The 18,516-nt window shown below is 41.7% G+C and overlaps 1 protein-coding gene across 12 annotated transcripts in view; it reads right to left on the minus strand.

The window, feature by feature from the left end:
- CACNA1C (calcium voltage-gated channel subunit alpha1 C) overlaps positions 1–18,516 on the minus strand; it is an 896,734-nt gene that overhangs the window by 160,568 nt on the left and 717,650 nt on the right. For all 12 annotated transcript variants that reach the window (XM_049885094.1, XM_049885093.1, XM_049885097.1 and 9 more), the window contains one exon: positions 15,622–15,648. In XM_049885094.1, the coding sequence (XP_049741051.1) occupies positions 15,622–15,648 (27 nt within the window). The remainder of the gene's footprint in view (positions 1–15,621; positions 15,649–18,516) is intronic.

Consider the following 18,516-nt stretch of genomic DNA (forward strand, 5'->3'; position numbering starts at 1 on the left):
ACACTCCTCTAAATAAGCCTACAGGATCTGCCTCAGAGCAGGGTTTTTCAAACCTCACACCGCAACCAATTAGTGGGGTTGTGAAATCTATCTAGTAGGTCATGACTGGCCCTGAAAGAAAAAGAAGAGAAGAAAACAGAACAGAGTTGAAAACATCAGAGCGCACAACACGTAGCAAGGAAAAGCATTGTTCTCATTTTTAAATAAAACTTTTGTTTCAGGTGAGTGTGTGTGTGTGTGTGTGTGTATACTGGGTCAGGATACAAAATGTATTTCTTATTGCAGGTTATGGTTTTAAAAAAGGGTGAAAGCTTATGAAGATTGGCTTTCTACTTTAGGGTCCCATGTTCTAAATCAGAGTCCACAGCACGAGTCTGTATCTCCAATCTTCTGGTCAGAGTCGATCACAAGATTGTTCAGAGTCATTTCCTCTGCAGGGTTATTTGGTGGAGCAACAGTCTTCACTTGTGTGAAAATGTGGTCCTGTGTGTGGCATGCCAACTCACAGTCCCTGGGGCATGTGCACCCATACACAGTGTGGCTCATAGTGGGCACAGGGCTAGTTGTATGTGTTATATGTTCTGCCAGTCAGCGTTACCCTCTCCTTCCAGAGTGGAAGAACCTGTAAACATCACCAATGCCAGGACGCTATCAAAACCAAACCCCTTGCTATTGAGTCAATTCTGACTCATGGCAACCCCATGTATTACAAAGTACAGTGGCTCCGTACGGTTTTCTCAGCTGTTATCTTTATGGAAGCAGATCACCAGGCCTTTCTTCTGTGGTGCCACTGAGTGGGTCTGAACCACTAATCTCTAGATTAGTAGCCGAGTGTAAACCTAGTAGTTTGCATCACCTAAGGACCTCCAGGATGCTGGGGACAACTAGTATTCTGAGTTTCCAGGGATGTAGACCTCTGCTGTTATGGATTCCTCCACCCGCCACCTAATTTGCTCTTTGGGATAGCTTGATCTCATCCATATTCCTACTTTGTCATTTTTCTACATACACTCTGTGGAAAACCCTGTTACCAATTCTTTGCTAAAATCTGTTATAAGTGAGGGGTCTGTAAAAGAAGAGTAGATTTTCCCTCAGAAGTGCTGAGAGAACTTAGTTTTCGGCTTCCAGAGCGTGGAGGGAAGGAGAGGATTAATCTGGGTAGTATTCTTATCTGGCCCCTGCTACTTGGGGAATTCACTACAAAGAGAAGAAATACCCCTGGGACAGAAAATTATGGTTTCCAAACTCCCTTTGGGATGTTTCACCCTCCAGACCACCCTGGATAAAAGAGAGGATGGGGAAGGGTGGGGAGTGGGGCAGAGCAATGAGACAAGTCCCGGTGATCCTTAGTAAGAAACAACCTCCGGACTGTGCCAGATTTTGGCACTGAGGGGTCTTATCTTGCCAGGACAGGAATCTGCTTCTTTCCTGTTATTGTGATTATTAATATTGCAGAGACCTTTTTTTTTTCCTCTGAAAAGTGAGTTTTCAGGATAATCTCATATTTGATTGTAAATAGCTTATATTGTAGTTGCAAAGAATATGTTTTAAATACATAAATTTCATGTTATAGAAATTGTTATTCAGAGTTCAACGTAATCAATGTTGCTTTCTTTTACAGTATGAAGGAACTGGCTTGGAGTCAGTTTAATATGGAGAACTTGATTTCCCCAAGTTTGGGGTAGTGGATGCTGATGCTCCATGGTCAGGCCTGTCAGGTGGGTCTGGAACTATTCTCTGCAAACCCCTGAAGGAGTGCTTTTGATAGACAGGATGGCATCCCATTAAACTGTGCTGTTCCTGAGCATAACCACTCATGGGAGTCACATGGATCTGGGCTGGGGTGGGGGTGGGGGTAATTACTATCCAGGGAAAGTATTTAAAGATAATTATACACCTCCCACTCTTCAAAATATAGCTTTGCTTGACAACTGGTTTCCTGGCAACTCTTCATACTGTATAATAAATGTAATAGTTTATTAGAATGTGTAAATTTATTTGTGTGTTTACATATTCATGGAGGATATAGAAATTAAATGATAAAATAGGGAGGAGAAATTTGCCTGCTATTCATGTTCCCTTCACACTAAATAGAAAAGGCATTGACTCTAGAAATAGAACCTTCCATATGTAGACATGGGAGAAAAGGATAAATATGAACATATCTAATCTACTTCTCTTGAACTTCTGCATCATTGCATTCCCATGGGCAATCTCTACACCTTCACCCCTGGATCTGCCTAGCCCGTTCCCTTGCTCTTGCCTTTCTTCCTACATGGAATGGCTTCCTACCAGGCTCTCCACCTTCCAGATTCTGTCTCCTACGTCCTGCCAACCTTTTAAAATTCAGCTCAAGTCCCAGCTCTGTGTGATGAACTTTTCTAGTCTCCTCAGCCTCAGAACTTCTGTAGCGCTAATTATCTGCATTACTCATATCAGTTATACATTCAAGAAATATTTATTGACCACCTACCTGAGGCTAACCAAACCAAGCTCATTGTCGTCGAGTTGATCCTGATTCATAGCAACCCTATAGGACAGAGTAGAACCACCTCATAGGATTTCTAAGGAGTGGCTGGTGGATTTGAACTGCTGACCTTTTGGTTAGCAGACGAGCTCTTAACCACTATGCCACCAGGGTTCCTACTGTAGGCTAGGTACTGGATATTTAACAGTTAACACAAAAGACAAAACTTGTCTGCATTAGAATTATATGGGTGATACTGACCAGTAAGCAAGCAATGACAAAACAGTGTGCTTAGTGATAGGGTGGGGGTTGGTAGAGGTGCCATAGAAGCACATAGGAGGGCATCTTAGCCAGTCTTAGAGGAGCCAGAGAAGGTTAGTTAGTTATTTTTTATTTTTATGGTTCTTCCCCAATGAGATCATAAGATCCCTGAGGGAAAAGGACTGTATTCCTACACTTTGTTCTAGACCCACAGTGCTTTGTGCAGTCCATCTCATACAATAAGGGCGGACTCCCAGAGACTAACAACCTGGAATACCCAATAAACCTTGAACCAAAACTACCCTCTGAGGGCACTTTTTAGCTAAATAACAGATTGGCTCATAAAATAAAGAATATTACCAGTAAGTACTTTACACCTTTAAAAAATCATGTATATAAGACCAAATGGTCAACAATTACTCTAAAGCAAAGATGAAAGTGTAAGGGAACAAAGAAACCAGATTATTGGAAGCAAAACATCCAGAAGGGTATTAATGAGAATTAATGTAACCAATGTCTTTGAACAGTATGTGTAATAGTAATTGTTAAATGGGAAGTGAATTTGGGGTGTAAACTTTCACTGAAAACACAATAAAATATTCAGAAAAAGAAAAAGAAAAAAGAACACTTGGTTGAGCAATGGAGACAAACCTACTAACCCCCTGCACAAATTTACTAATGCCCTGAAGATAAGGCTTAAGAGCCCCGGCCCTTTTGTGACCCAGGGATGAGGGTGAGGGGTGAGGAGAAGGCAACACTTCTAAAATAGTTTGGCACATAATTGCTGACAGGCATCTAGAATAGTGGACAAAACCAAAATGGTGGACACTTAAAGCCACAAAATGGTGGCTAGAATAAGTTTCCATCTTTTCTTTAACAGAACTAAGAGCAAACAACACAAAAAATCATTTAATTCTTTTATAAGTAAGTAACTTAAAAGTAGACTACCGGAGATTGGGGTAAATTTGAATTTGTGCCTTGTTGCTATGGCATGGAAGAAGTAAAGGAAATGTTGGAGGCGCATTTCACTAGTATGATAATCCTCCCGATTTTATTACCCCATAGGTAATTCACTTCAGAAAGTGAACTCATCTCTGTAAATTTGATACACAGAAACCCCAGCTGTACAAGTTATCTGATTAATCCCTTCAAGTTGCTGAAGACTTTCCAAATCTTTTGTTTCATAATGATTTCAATCCTATTCTGAGCAGTGAGCTCCAAATGTTGCAAACATTCATATTTAAACTAATTCCACAATGTGGAGACTTGGCTTAATATTGCCCTGATATGCTAAGTCCACAAATCTGATGCATTTTCCCTAAAAGCTCCATTCTAATATTTCTTTTAAATATATTATAACTTTGTATCATTCAGTTTTTCAACAGAATAGGTCAATTGAAGATCAAATTCTATTATTTGTCATTGTTGCAGTGTTTCACCTGAGAAGATGATTTAGAATATTTGGATAATTTTCACGGCATTTTCAATCCATTGCCATTCCCTAAACAGATGTCATCAGTGGGTTGCAGAATCTGGACTAGACCTCAGCCTTCTGATACTTGCTTAGAACTTCTAGAGCTGCACTGTCTAGTACGGTGGCCACTAGCCACATGTGGGTATTGTGCATTTGAAATGAGGCTAGTGCAAACTGAGATGCTCTATAAATGAAAAATACACACTGGATTTCAAAGGCTTAGTACAAAAAAAAATGAATGTAAAATACCTCATTAACAACTTTTTATATTAATTACATGTTGAGATGGCAATTTTTAATATATATATTATTATATATTTATAATACATTATTAAGATTAGTTTCACTTGTTTCTTTTTTTCCATGTGGCTACTGGAATATTTAATAGTACATAAGTTGCTTGCATTATATTTCTAGTCAACAGCATTGTGCTAGAGCTATAAGAGACAATAAAACCAGTTGCTGTCAAGTTGACTCGGGCTTCTGGCGACCCCATGTGTGTCAGAGTATAACTGGGTTCCATAGAGTTTTCAAAGGCTGGTGTTTTGGAAGTAGATCACCAGGCCTTTCTTCTGAGGTGCCTCTCGGTAGACTTGAGCTTTGAACCCATCAGTTAGCAGCTAAAAGGCATTATCTATTTGAACCAAGACACAATAGATATGCAGAAACAGGATTTTGTATCCCTGGGCAGAACTTTATCATTAGGATGGCTCAATGATTAGCAGCAGGGATCCTGGAGTCAAAGAGACATGAGTGTAAATTCTGACTTTGCCACATAAGAGCCATGTGATCCCAGGCCTAAGCCTCATTATCCTCATTGAACAAAGGGTTTAATCATAGTACCAACCTACAAGTAATAAGCCTTTTGGGAATACAAAGTCCTCTCTTTGTATTTTTGTTGTATCTTGAGTGATGGCTGCAGAGTGAGAAACCCTTCTGCTATGGCTAGCAATGACTGTGAGGGTGGTGTAGGACCGAGCACTGTTTTGTTCTGTTGTTCATAGGGTCGCTATGAGTCAGAACCAACATGATGGCACCTAACAACAACAACAACAAAAATATATGTTGAAGTCCTAACCCTTGTACTTGTAAATATGACCCTATCTGGAAATAGGATTTTCTTTTGTTATATTAGTGAGGTCACACCAGAGTGGGGTGGGTCCTAAACATCACCCCTTCTGAGTGGTGTCTTATAAAAAGGGCAGAGCAGACACTGAGAGAAATACACACAGGAGGAGATGCCATGTGACAATGGAGGCAGATACATGTATACACAGCAAAGGAACACCAAGGACTTCCATAGACACCAAAAACTAGGAGAGAGGTCCACAGAGGGAATCAACATGGTTGAGACCCTGATTTAGACTTTTAGCCTCCAGAACTGTGAGAAAATGAATTTCTGTTCTTTAAAGCCCCCCCACTTTGTGGTCTTTTGCTATAGCAGCACTAGGAAACCAAGACAACTTCTTAGTGGCAAGTGATCAGGGCCAAATGGTTGGCAAAGTCTCAAAGTTGAGCAGAAATTCCAGGGGCTTAGGGGCACCACTATTCCCCTTTCTTCAGAAGCACAAGTTATGCCACGAGCCACTGGGTAAAAAAGTTCCCAGAGCCTTCTGGGAAATCTAACCAGGAAAAATCTGTACAATTATGTAATTCTCTCTTCCATCTTTCAGATCGTGTTCATTCATTCATTCATTATCATTTATTCACTTGCACATAATGAGAATGTTATTTTTGAAATATTTCAAACATGTTTATACACCTTTACTCTTACGGTCTGAGGGCTTCACAATGAATTTGGAACTGTTAGAAGTACAAAATGCTTGGCTGTGAAATTAGATATTTTGTTTGAGTCTGTTTCAAGCATATTGTCTTATTCAAGCAAGGCCATTCATTCATTCAGCAATGTTTGTTAAATCCCTATTATATACCAGACACTTTGCCAGATGCTGGAGATACAGCAGCAAAAGTCAAGCATTATTGAGAGAGAAATATATGTATATATTTTTTTGCTTTTTTATTTAATAACTTTTATTAAGCTTCAAGTGAACGTTTACAAATCCAATCAGTCTGTCACATATAAGTTTACATACATCTCACTCCCTACTCCCACTTGCTCTCCCCCTCTTGAGTCAGCCCTTTCAGTCTCTCCTTTCTTGACAATTTTGCCGGCTTCCCTCTCTCTCTATCCTCCCATCCCCCCTCCAGACAAGAGTTGCCAACACAATCTCAAGTGTCCACCTGATATAATTAGCTCACTCTTCATCAGCGTCTCTCTCCCACCCGCTGACCAGTCCCTTTCATTTCTGATGAGTTGTCTTCGGGGATGGTTCCTGTCCTGTGTCAACTGAAGGTCTGGGGAGCATGGCCGCCGGGATTCCTCCAGTCTCAGTCAGACCATTAAGTTTGGTCTTTTTATGAGAATTTGGGGTCTGTATCCCACTGATCTCCTGCTCCCTCAGGGGTCCTCTGCTGTGCTCCCTGTCAGGGCAGTCATCGATTGTGGCCGGGCACCAACTAGTTCTTCTGGTCTCAGGATGATGTAGGTCTCTGGTTTATGTGGCCCTTTCTGTCTCTTGGGCTCTTAGTTGTCGTGTGGCTTTGGTGTTCTTCATTTTCCTTTGCTCCAGGTGGGTTGAGACCAATTGCTGCATCTTAGATGGCCGCTTGTTAGCTTTTAAGACCCCAGACGCCACATTTCAAAGTGGGATGCAGAATGATTTCATAATAGAATTATTTTGCCAATTGACTTAGAAGTCCCCACAAACCATGTTCCCCAGACCCCCGCACTTGCTCCCCTGACCTTTGAAGCATTCATTTTATCCCGGAAACTTCTTTGCTTTTGGTCCAGTCCAATTGAGCTGACCTCCCATGTATTGAGTGTTGTCTTTCCCTTCACCTAAAGCAGTTCTTATCTACTGATTAATCAATAAAAAACCCTCTCCCACCCTCCCTCCCTCCCCCCCTCGTAACCACAAAAGTATGTGTTCTTCTCAGGTTTACTATTTCTCAAGATCTTATAATAGTGGTCTTATACAATATTTGTCCTTTTGCCTCTGACTCATTTCGCTCAGCATAATGCCTTCCAGGTTCCTCCATGTTATGAAATGTTTCAGAGATTCGTCACTGTTCTTTATCGATGCGTAGTATTCCATTGTGTGAATATACCACGATTTATTTACCCATTCATCCGTTGATGGACACCGTGGTTGCTTCCAACTTTTTGCTATTGTAAACAGAGCTGCAATAAACATGGGTGTGCATGTATCTGTTTGTATGAAGGCTCTTGTATCTTTAGGGTATATTCCTAGGAGTGGGATTTCTGGGTTGTATGGTAGTTCTATTTCTAACTGTTTAAGATAACGCCAGATAGATTTCCAAAGTGGTTGTACCATTTTACATTCCCACCAGCAGTGTATGAGAGTTCCAATCTCTCCGCAGCCTCTCCAACATTTATTATTTTGTGTTTTTTGGATTAATGCCAGCCTTGCTGGTGTGAGATGGAATCTCATCGTAGTTTTAATTTGCATTTCTCTAATGGCTAATGATCGAGAGCATTTTCTCATGTATCTGTTGGCTGCCTGAATATCTTCTTTAGTGAAATGTGTGTTCATATCCTTTGCCCACTTCTTGATTGGGTTGTTTGTCTTTTTGTGGTTGAGTTTTGACAGAATCATGTAGATTTTAGAGATCAGGCGCTGGTAGGAGATGTCATAGCTGAAAATACTTTCCCAGTCTGTAGGTGGTCTTTTTACTCTTTTGGAGAAGTCTTTAGATGAGCATAGGTGTTTGATTTTTAGGTGCTCCCAGTTATCGGGTTTTTCTTCATCATTTTTGGTAATGTTTTGTATTCTGTTTATACCTTGTATTAGGGCTCCTAGGGTTGTCCCAATTTTTTCTTCCATGATCTTTATCGTTTTAGTCTTTATGTTTAGGTCTTTGATCCACTTGGAGTTAGTTTTTGTGCATGGTGTGAGGTATGGGTCCTGTTTCATTTTTTTGCAAATGGATATCCAGTTATGCCAGCACCATTTGTTAAAAAGGCTATCTTTTCCCCAGTTAATTGACACTGGTCCTTTGTCAAATATCAGCTGCTCATACGTGGATGGATCTATGTCTGGGTTCTCAATTCTGTTCCATTGGTCTATGTGTCTGTTGTTGTACCAATACCAGGCTGTTTTGACTACTGTGGCTGTATAATAGGTTCTGAAGTCAGGTAAGGTGAGGCCTCCCACTTTCTTCTTCTTTTTCAGTAGTGCTTTGCTTATCCGGGGCTTCTTTCCCTTCCATATGAAATTGGTGATTTGTTTCTCTATCCCCTTAAAATATGACATTGGAATTTGGATCGGAAGTGCGTTAAATGTATAGATGGCTTTTGGTAGAATAGACATTTTTACTATGTTAAGTCTTCCTATCCATGAGCAGGGTATGTTTTTCCACTTAAGTATGTCCTTTTGAATTTCTTGTAGTAGAGTTTTGTAGTTTTCTTTGTATAGGTCTTTTACATCCTTGGTAAGATTTATTCCTAAGTATCTTATCTTCTTGGGGGCTACTGTGAATGGTATTGATTTGGTTATTTCCTCTTCGGTGTTCTTTTTGTTGATGTAGAGGAATCCAAGTGATTTTGTATGTTTATTTTATAACCTGAGACTCTGCCAAACTCTTCTATTAGTTTCAGTAGTTTTCTGGAGGATTCCTTAGGGTTTTCTGTGTATATAATCATGTCATCTGCAAATAGTGATAACTTTACTTCTTCCTTGCCAATCCGGATACCTTTTATTTCTTTGTCTAGCCTAATTGCCCTGGCTAAGACTTCCAACACGATGTTGAATAAGAGCGGTGATAAAGGGCATCCTTGTCTGGTTCCCGTTCTCAAGGGAAATGCTTTCAGGTTCTCTCCATTTAGAGTGATATTGGCTGTTGGCTTTGCATAGATGCCCTTTATTATGTTGAGGAATTTTCCTTCAATTCCTATTTTGCTAAGAGTTTTTATCATAAATGGGTGTTGGACTTTGTCAAATGCCTTTTCTGCATCAATTGATAAGATCATGTGGTGTTTGTCTTTTGTTTTATTTATGTGATGGATTACATTAATGGTTTTTCTGATATTAAACCAGCCTTGCATACCTGGTATAAATCCCACTTGATCAGGGTGAATTATTTTTTTGATGTGTTGTTGGATTCTATTGGCTAGAATTTTGTTGAGGATTTTTGCATCAATGTTCATGAGGGATATAGGTCTATAATTTTCTTTTTTTGTAATGTCTTTACCTGGTTTTGGTATCAGGGAGATGGTGGCTTCATAGAATGAGTTGGGTAGTATTCCGTCATTTTCTATGCTTTGGAATACCTTTAGTAGTAGTGGTGTTAACTCTTCTCTGAAAGTTTGGTAGAACTCTGCAGTGAAGCCGTCCGGGCCAGGGCTTTTTTTTGTTGGGAGTTTTTTGATTACCGTTTCAATCTCTTTCTTTGTTATGGGTCTATTTAGTTGTTCTACTTCTGAATGTGTTAGTTTAGGTAGGTAGTGTTTTTCCAGGAATTCATCCATTTCTTCTAAGTTTTCAAATTTGTTAGAGTACAATTTTTCATAATAATCTGAAATGATTCTTTTAATTTCATTTGGTTCTGTTGTGATGTGGTCCTTCTCATTCTTATTCGGGTTATTTGTTTCCTTTCCTGTTTTTCTTTAGTCAGTCTAGCCAATGGTTTATCAATTTTGTTAATTTTTTCAAAGAACCAGCTTTTGGCTTTGTTAATTCTTTCGATTGTTTTTCTGTTCTCTAATTCATTTAGTTCAGCTCTAATTTTTATTATTTGTTTTCTTCTGGTGCCTGATGGATTCTTTTGTTGCTCAGTTTCTATTTGTTCAAGTTGTAGGGACAGTTCTCTGATTTTGGCTCTTTCTTCTTTTTGTATGTGTGCATTTATTGATATAAATTGGCCTCTGAGCACTGCTTTTGCTGTGTCCCAGAGGTTTTGATAGGAAGTATTTTCATTCTCGTTGCTTTCTATGAATTTCCTTATTCCCTCCTTAATGTCTTCTATAACCCAGTCTTTTTTCAGAAGGGTGTTGTTCATTTTCCAAGTATTTGATTTCTTTTCCCTAGTTTTTCTGTTATTGATCTCTAGTTTTATTGCCTTGTGGTCTGAGAAGATGGTTTGTAATATTTCGATGTTTTGGACTCTGCAAAGGTTTGTTTTATGACCTAATATGTGGTCTATTCTAGAGAATGTTCCATGTGCGCTAGAAAAAAAAGTATACTTTGCAGCAGTTGGGTGGAGAGTTCTGTATAAGTCAATGAGGTCAAGTTGGTTGATTGTTGTAATTAGATCTTCCGTGTCTCTGTTGAGCTTCTTACTGGATGTCCTGTCCTTCTCCGAAAGTGGTGTGTTGAAGTCTCCTACTATAATTGTGGAGGTATCTATCTCGCTTTTCAGTTCTGTTAAAATTTGATTTATGTATCTTGCAGCCCTGTCATTGGGTGCATAAATATTTAATATGGTTATGTCTTCCTGATCAATTGTCCCTTTTATCATTATATAGTGTCCTTCTTTATCCTTTGTGGCGGATTTAAGTCTAAAGTCTATTTTGTCAGAAATTAATATTGCTACTCCTCTTCTTTTTTGCTTATTGTTTGCTTGATATACTTTTTTCCATCCTTTGAGTTTTAGTTTGTTTGTGTCTCTAAGTCTAAGGTTTGTCTCTTGTAGGCAGCATATAGATGGATCGTGTTTCTTTATCCAGTCCGTGACTCTCTGTCTCTTTATTGGTGCATTTAGTCCATTTACATTCAGGGTAATTAGAGATAAATAAGTTTTTAGTGCTGTCATTTTGATGCTTTTTTATGTGTGTTGTTGACAATTTCATTTTTCCACTTACTTTTTTGTGCTGAGGCGTTTTTCTTAGTAAATTGTGAGAGCCTCATTTTCATAGTGCTTGACTTTATGTTAGTTGAGTCGTTACGTTTTTCTTGGTTTTTATCTTGAGTTATAGAGTTGTTATACCTTTTTGTGGTTACCTTATTATTTACCCCTATTTTTCTAAGTAAAAACCTAACTTGTATTGTTCTATATCGCCTTGTATCACTCTTCATATGGCCGTTCAATGCCTCCTGTATTTAGTCCCTCTTTTTGATTATTGTGATCTTTTACCTGTTGACTTCCATGATTCCCTGTTATGTGTATTTTTTTTTTTTTAATTAATCTTAATTTGCTTTTGTGATTTCCCTATTTGAGTTGATATCAGGACGTTCTGTTTTGTGACCTTGTGTTGTGCTGATATCTGATATTATTGGTTCTCTGACCAAACAATATCCTTTCGTATTTCTTGTAGCTTTGGTTTGGTTTTTGCAAATTCTCTAAACTTGTGTTTGTCTGTAAATATCTTATTTTCGCCTTCATATTTCAGAGAGAGTTTTGCTGGATATATGATCCTTGGTTGGCAGTTTTTCTCCTTCAGTGTTCTGTATATGTCGTCCCATTCCCTTCTTGCCTGCATGGTTTCTGCTGAGTAGTCAGAACATATTCTTACTGATTCTCCCTTGAAGGAAACCTTTCTTTTCTCCCTGGCTGCTTTTAAAATTTTCTGTTTATCTTTGGTTTTGGTGAGTTTGATGATAATATGTCTTGGTGTTTTTCTTTTTGTATCAGTCTTAAATGGGGTTCGATGAGCATCTTGGATAGATATCCTTTCGTCTTTCATGATGTCAGGGAAGTTTTCTGTCAGGAGTTCTTCAACTATTTTCTCTGTGTTTTCTGTCCCCCCTCCCTGTTCTGGGACTCCAATCACCCGCAGGTTATCCTTCTTGACAGAATCCCACATAATTCTTAGGGTTTCTTCATTTTTTTTAAATTCTTTTATCTGATTTTTTTTCAGCTATGTTGGTGTCGATTCCCTGGTCCTCCAGATGTCCCAGTCTGCATTCTAATTGCTCGAGTCTGCTCCTCTGACTTCCTAGTGCGTTGTCTAATTCTGTTATTTTATTGTTAATCTTTTGGATTTCTACATGTTGTCTCTCTATGGATTCTTGCAACTTATTAATTTTTCCACTATGTTCTTGAATAATCTTTTTGAGTTCTTCCACAGTTTTATCAGTGTGTTCCTTAGCTTTTTCTGCAGTTATCCTAATTTCATTTGTGATATCATTAAGCATTCTGTAAATTAGTTTTTTATATTCTGTATCTGATAATTCCAAGATTGTATCTTCATTTGGGAAAGATTTTGATTCTTTTGTTTGGGGGGTTGGAGAAGCTGTCATGGTCTGCTTCTTTAAGTGGTTTGATATGGATTGTTGTCTCCGAGCCATCACTGGGAAACTAGTTTTTCCAGAAAATCCGCTAAAAAAAAAATGCAGTCAGATCCCTATCAGAGTTCTCCCTCTGGCTCAGGCTATTCAGATGTTAATGAAGCCGCCTGGGGAGGGTGGGGGAGGGAACAGAGAGATAGGAGAGTAGCACCTCAGAATATAGCCAGAGTTGCTTGTCTTGCTTGGAATGACTATTATATCTGAGATTCCCGCGGGCGCGTCGCCTATGTGTGCTGGCTGTGTGGAGATTGCCCCCAGGGGGTCTGGCCCGCTGGATTCACGGTCAGATCCTCCGCTTCCAGCCCCACGCCCAGCGTCAAGGCTCCCCTACTGGGACGGTGCACTCTCGACTCCAAAATCAGTCGCTGCCTCCCGGGGACTTCTTGTCCCTCCAGCCGCGTGGCCTTGCCGCCCCCGAGAACCAGTTGGGCCTCCTCCCGGGGTTAGTTCAGATGGGTGGAGCAGGTCCCCGTGCTTGTGCCGTGACCGAGTGTCCCGGCTGGGACGCTGTTCTCCCCGCTCCAATACCAGTCGCTGCCTCCCAGGGACTTCTCCTACCGGCTGCGTCCCACGCTGCCCGCGCGACCCGGCTGGGCCCCTTCCCGGGGTTAGTTCAGGGGGGTGGAGCAACTCTCCGTGTTTATGCCGTACCTGCGTCCAGTCCGAATCCCTGCGGGACGGTTCCCCGGCTCGGACGCTGCTCTTTCTGCTCCAAGACCAGTCACTGCCTCCCGGGGACTTCTCCTACCGGCTGCGTCCCACGCCACCCATGGAACCGGCTGGTCCCCCTCCCGGGGTTAGTTCAGGGGGGTGGAGCCGCTCTCTGTGCTTGTGCCGTACCTGACTGGTACGCTGGCTCCAGGCTCTGGAAACAATCGCTGCTTCCCCGTATTAGTTCGTTCTCCGTCTCTAAATCCGTGTTTGTTGTTCAGGGTTCGTAGATTGTTATGTATGTGATCGATTCACTTGTTTTTCCGTGTCTTTGTTGTAAGAGGGATCTGAGGTAGCGTCTGCCTAGTCCGCCATCTTGGCTCCGCCCCCTGTATATTTTTTTTTAATATTGGCAAAACTCTCTTTTATGTAATAAGTGATACATCTGGTAGACCAGATTCTAGAGTTTTATGTAAGGAGGTCTTGGCTTGAGAGAAAGAGGAAGGGGAAGTAATATGGGAATTACCGATATTACCCCTATACCCAGTGGAACATGGGAAAAAGAAGGTGCCAGAAGTAGAGAAGAAAGTTCTCATTTAATCCTCAGCCATTGAGGGCCAAACCTCAAGGAGTTAGAGGGGGTTGCTTTAGAAACAACCAGATAGTCATGGGGAAACCCAGGGACATTGGGTCTAGAATGTCACTGTCACTGGGTGTGGCAAGGGGGCGTCTGACAGCCCCTGAGTGAATGCCGTCTTTGGCTTAGACCTCTCTTCAGGATGGTGCAGAGATAGTGATGGCAGGCAGGTAGGTAGATGAGCCTGATATAGTGGTTCTGGTTCCTCACAGCTTGTTCATGAAGTGTGAAGAACCCGAACACGTCTATGAACTCAGCTGAGGTGTAGAAGTGTTAAAGTTAGTGGACCAACAGAGGTCTAGGGTCAGAGAACAGAGGTGGCGATTTCAAGAGCAGGGGCAAATAGACGGGCCTGTGGACTCCTATGGTGGATGCCCCTATGCATTGTAGCAGATAGTCATTCTGGAAGCAGTCCAGATTAGCTACCACATATCAGAGACAAGCAAGGATCCAGAGGACTCATAAGGATTCTAGGCCCAGTCCTCACCAAGCCCTGTTTACTTCCTGGGATCTTGAAGCCCTCCACCTCCATACATCCAGATTCCATCCTAGAGAGGAACTGGAGAAAAGGAAATTTGAAAGACTGAACATTTCATCTGAAGGCACTAGCTAAAATACAGCATTGGACTATATTTACCCACTTGGACTAAACTTTAGTGTCATTTATTCTCTTGCTACACAGTAGGTGAGTCTAGAGAAGCAAGACTGGATCAAGTATAAACAAATAAAACAATCAAAATTGTTTGGCTTCTACGAGCTCAATGGGAGTAAATTCACAATCCTGCTACACACATTCATCCATCCATTCCTTCAACATTCACGTATGGACAGCCAATCACTGGAGAAGCAGTTAGCTAGACTCTCCATAAATACCTTGTGGTGCCTACTCTGGGGCATGCACAGACTAGTGGAGAAAACAGACCAATGAACAAAGAATTAGAATGCAGCTTAGTAAGTGCTGTGATAGAGGTATGAGAAAGGCACTATGGAGTGAAGGGAGTGGATAACTCTCCCTGGGGAGTTCACAGAAGTCATCGTAGATGCAGTATCATCTGAGGTAGTTCTTAAACAAAAGTCTGAGTTCTTTGGATGAAGACGTGGGGACATGGTGATTCAGTAGAAAAAAGATTCCATGAAAGGGCTTCAGTGTGTGAGAAGACAAGGAATATTCAAGTAACTTCAAAAAGTTTCATGTGGTTGGAAAAAAGAGCATGTAAAGGGGAGTAGAGAAGATGAGGCTGGAAAGATAGACTAGAGGCTGAAGACTATGGGGTCCTATGGAAGGTTCTGAAGCAAAGCAGGGCCATAATCCATTGCACTTTCCATAATGCTCAAAGCTCATATCTCAGTGTTCCACACACATGAAGCAGGTAACAAGTGTTCACTTTATATTATTTTAGCTGGATTTCATCTTATAAAGGAGGGAAACACATTTGGTTTCATAATCTCCTAGGGATGGTGTTGTCAAAAGGATTAAAAATCACAGATAACTCAACAAATTGAATAATTTGCCTGATCTGACTCCATGAGCCTCTTCTTATTATTTTAAATTGTGGTAAATATATACATAACAATCGCAATTTCAGCCATCTTCACACGTATAATTCAGTGACATTATGTTCGTCATGTTGTTCAACCATCACTCTTAACCATTTCATAATTTTTGATAGCCACACCAAAAGAAAGCAGTTACTTGCTTAGAAGGATACCTCCTACTTTACCCCCACTCCCTAACTGGTAGGTATTACCTTGTGTCATCCACTAGGGTAGCTGAGGATAGTGCTGGGGCATGGAAGGAATGAAGAGCGATGTGCATCTCACTCACCTGAACTTTGATTTGGAAATCCGGTGGCTGAAAGAGAAGAAGGAAATGTTACCAAATCATTTACACACACTTTCTTCGATTTAAAACATGTTCTGCAGTTCCAGAGAAGTTTGATGTGAAGGTTAAGGTTGTGTGTCAACTTGGCTGGGCCATGATTCTTAGTGGTTTGGCAGTTATGGTGTGGTTTGGCAGTTATGGTGTGGTTTGGCAGTTATGGTGTAGTTTGGCAGTTACGTAATGATGTAATCATCTATGATGAGGTCTGCTATGAGCAGCCAATCAGTTGAGTTTCCTTGGGGATGTGGCCTGCATACAATATATATGGACTTTCTGGCAAAGCTCACTGACTTTAGCACTGTTCTGGATCCTGTATTCTGCTCATCATCATCTGACCTCCAGTTCTCGGGACTTGAGCCAGCAGCCTGCCATCTTACCTGCTCATCTTGGGTTCATCAACCCTTACAGCTATGTGGTTCAGGAGAAGCCTCCAGCCTGACACCTGACCCACGGACTTGGGACTTTCCAGACTCTACAACCGTGTAAGCCATTTCCTTGATATAAACCTCTCTCTCTGTCTTTCTTTCTCTCTCTATATGTTTCACTGGTTTTGCTTCTCTGGAGAACCCAGCCTAAGATGCTTGGTAACTATATGTGAGCACTGGAAGGATGTGTGGTGTGAATTAAAACAACCTTGGATAGAGAGAGCCCTATTTGTCACCACTTTCTGGATGGCACTTTTTTTTTTTTTTTTTTTTTCTGGCATGCTTATGTGTTTGAATGTGGAGGCAGAGAACTGGCCCAGCTGATAAATCTACAAAACTGTTATCTACTAAGTGTCAGCCCTCCTTGGGAGAAGGACAGCATCGTGTTCTCAGATGACCTGGGTCTGCCCACCAAGTTCCATAAGGTCATGTTAAGGAGCGTGCTAGGAAGAACTGCACTTTTGTTGGCCACTGAGAAAAGCCACAGAGGAAGGAAGGCCTCTCCTGAAGTTGAGAGTATCTCACCAGCAGAAAAATCATAGGCAGGAGCACATCACATAGACCCCACTGCTGCCTGCACAGGAGCCCAGCCTAAGCTGGATTATAAAGTGAAGACAAGGCAGGAGGAGCCAATTGGAAATGGAGAGGCTACTATAATCCTGGCCCAAAAGTTGCAAACTGGGCCTAAAGAAACAGGTGTGGGTTCTGAGGAGCAGCCCAGGACTCTGTCAAGCACGTGCAGCCTGAGACCTGGGGGACTTCTGGGCAGAAGCGCAGGGCAGGCATGGTGGTGGCTCCTTCGAAGGTCATTGTGTGGGGAGGGGAGGTTCCTGTCAAAGGAGGAACCTTCAAGGAGGCCTTGAGTTTAAGCAGGAAAGAGTCCAGGGGAGGCTGGAAGGAGGCAGGAGGCTGGAGAAGAGAGTCAGACAGTGAGGTCGTAAAAGTGAAGTGTGGAGGAGGAAAGAGTGAGCTAGAGAAAGAGAATGTAAACCCTTGAGCCAAAAAGAGATCTGAAGGCAAACCATCAGAAAAGGCTTTGGTACCAACAGAAGGGAGTGACCACTAGAGAGATTTCAGGTGGAGAAACAATGCTCAGATGGACAAGCATAAAGACACAGCATGCAAGTTAGAGATGAAGAAAGGGATGAAGACAGAGGCAAATGTGGAGATGTGGAGAGAAAATAGGAGAGGGGAGTCCAGGAGGCAACTGCTGCCAGCCTGTGTCGTCCCAGCTCTGCTCCAAGTGAGCTGTGTTGCACAGGAAGAAAACACCAACCCCTTGTGTTATTTTTTATTAAAAAAAAAATTAAACCAGAAGATGTGACAGGTGGCAAAGCCATCGTACATGAGATAATTATATCTCTGGGGCACTGAGGATCTGAGCCAAGTGCCTTTACTGCTCTGAACTGTTAGCTAATAACCTATTCCCACCCCCAAAGGCTGCCTGCTAGGGCTGGAGGGTTTAATCACATGTTAACAAAGAGAGTGGGAGGGGACCCAGAGCCAAGGGAAGAATTTTTATTTAGAACCATAGTTTAATGGGGGAAACAAATGTTTTCCAGCTGTTAATCGGGTGATGGGGAATCCGGGCTGCCCTCCTCTCCAGCAGGGCCATGCTGGGCTTGTGACCTTCCCCAGGCTTGCCTCTTCTTGCTGTTAAACATAAGCAAAAGTAGGTGACTGGCCTTCAGCCTTGAGAGTCTGTCTCTAAAGCCTGGCCCTGGCCCTGGCCCTGGCTTTCTCTCAGAAATTTCTCAGTGACCTTCTCTGGGGGGCCCTTCTATTCAGACCACTTGTCGTTCCCTGTAAGGCTGACTCTCACTCCAGGTGGGTTAACTTTTAGCAAAAGTGGGCTCCCATATTGGGAAACCTAAGTCTGAGTGTTTAGTTCACCCAAGGAAATGGCCTCTGGGACATAGGCCCAGGGAAGGATCAAGTTGGGGGTAACTGTTCGGAATGAGGTCCCATTTTAAACATGGCCATTGAGTATGAGTCTTGTCTTAGCCTTCTAGCACATTCTGAGCAGAAAGAAATGGAGCAGGACCTTCTTCTCTACTTAGTTACAGTTGATATATAACCACGGATACCACACCTGCCAAATGATTTTGTTGTTGTTTTTCTCAGGGGATCGTGAGCATAATGTTAGGTTCGCTGGCTCTGAAACATTCATCCCTTTTTAAGACTGGCAAATCTTTGAAAAGACCATAATTTATAAGTAATCAACAGAAACGTTAATCACCATCATCCTTAAGAAGGGAGAGGGTATTGCTCAAGTGGCATTTGTCTGAACACTAAGAAAAACCCCAGGTCCTTGGAGAGCTGGGGTTAGAACTCTTTGTAAAGTCTGAATGTCTTGCTTTTTTTGTACCCGCGTTATCCTGGGGAAAGCCAATGGCAGGATCACACTTCAGGG

Source organism: Elephas maximus, chromosome 4 (assembly GCF_024166365.1).
Source record: "Elephas maximus indicus isolate mEleMax1 chromosome 4, mEleMax1 primary haplotype, whole genome shotgun sequence".
NCBI classification, from domain to species: Eukaryota; Metazoa; Chordata; class Mammalia; order Proboscidea; family Elephantidae; genus Elephas; species Elephas maximus.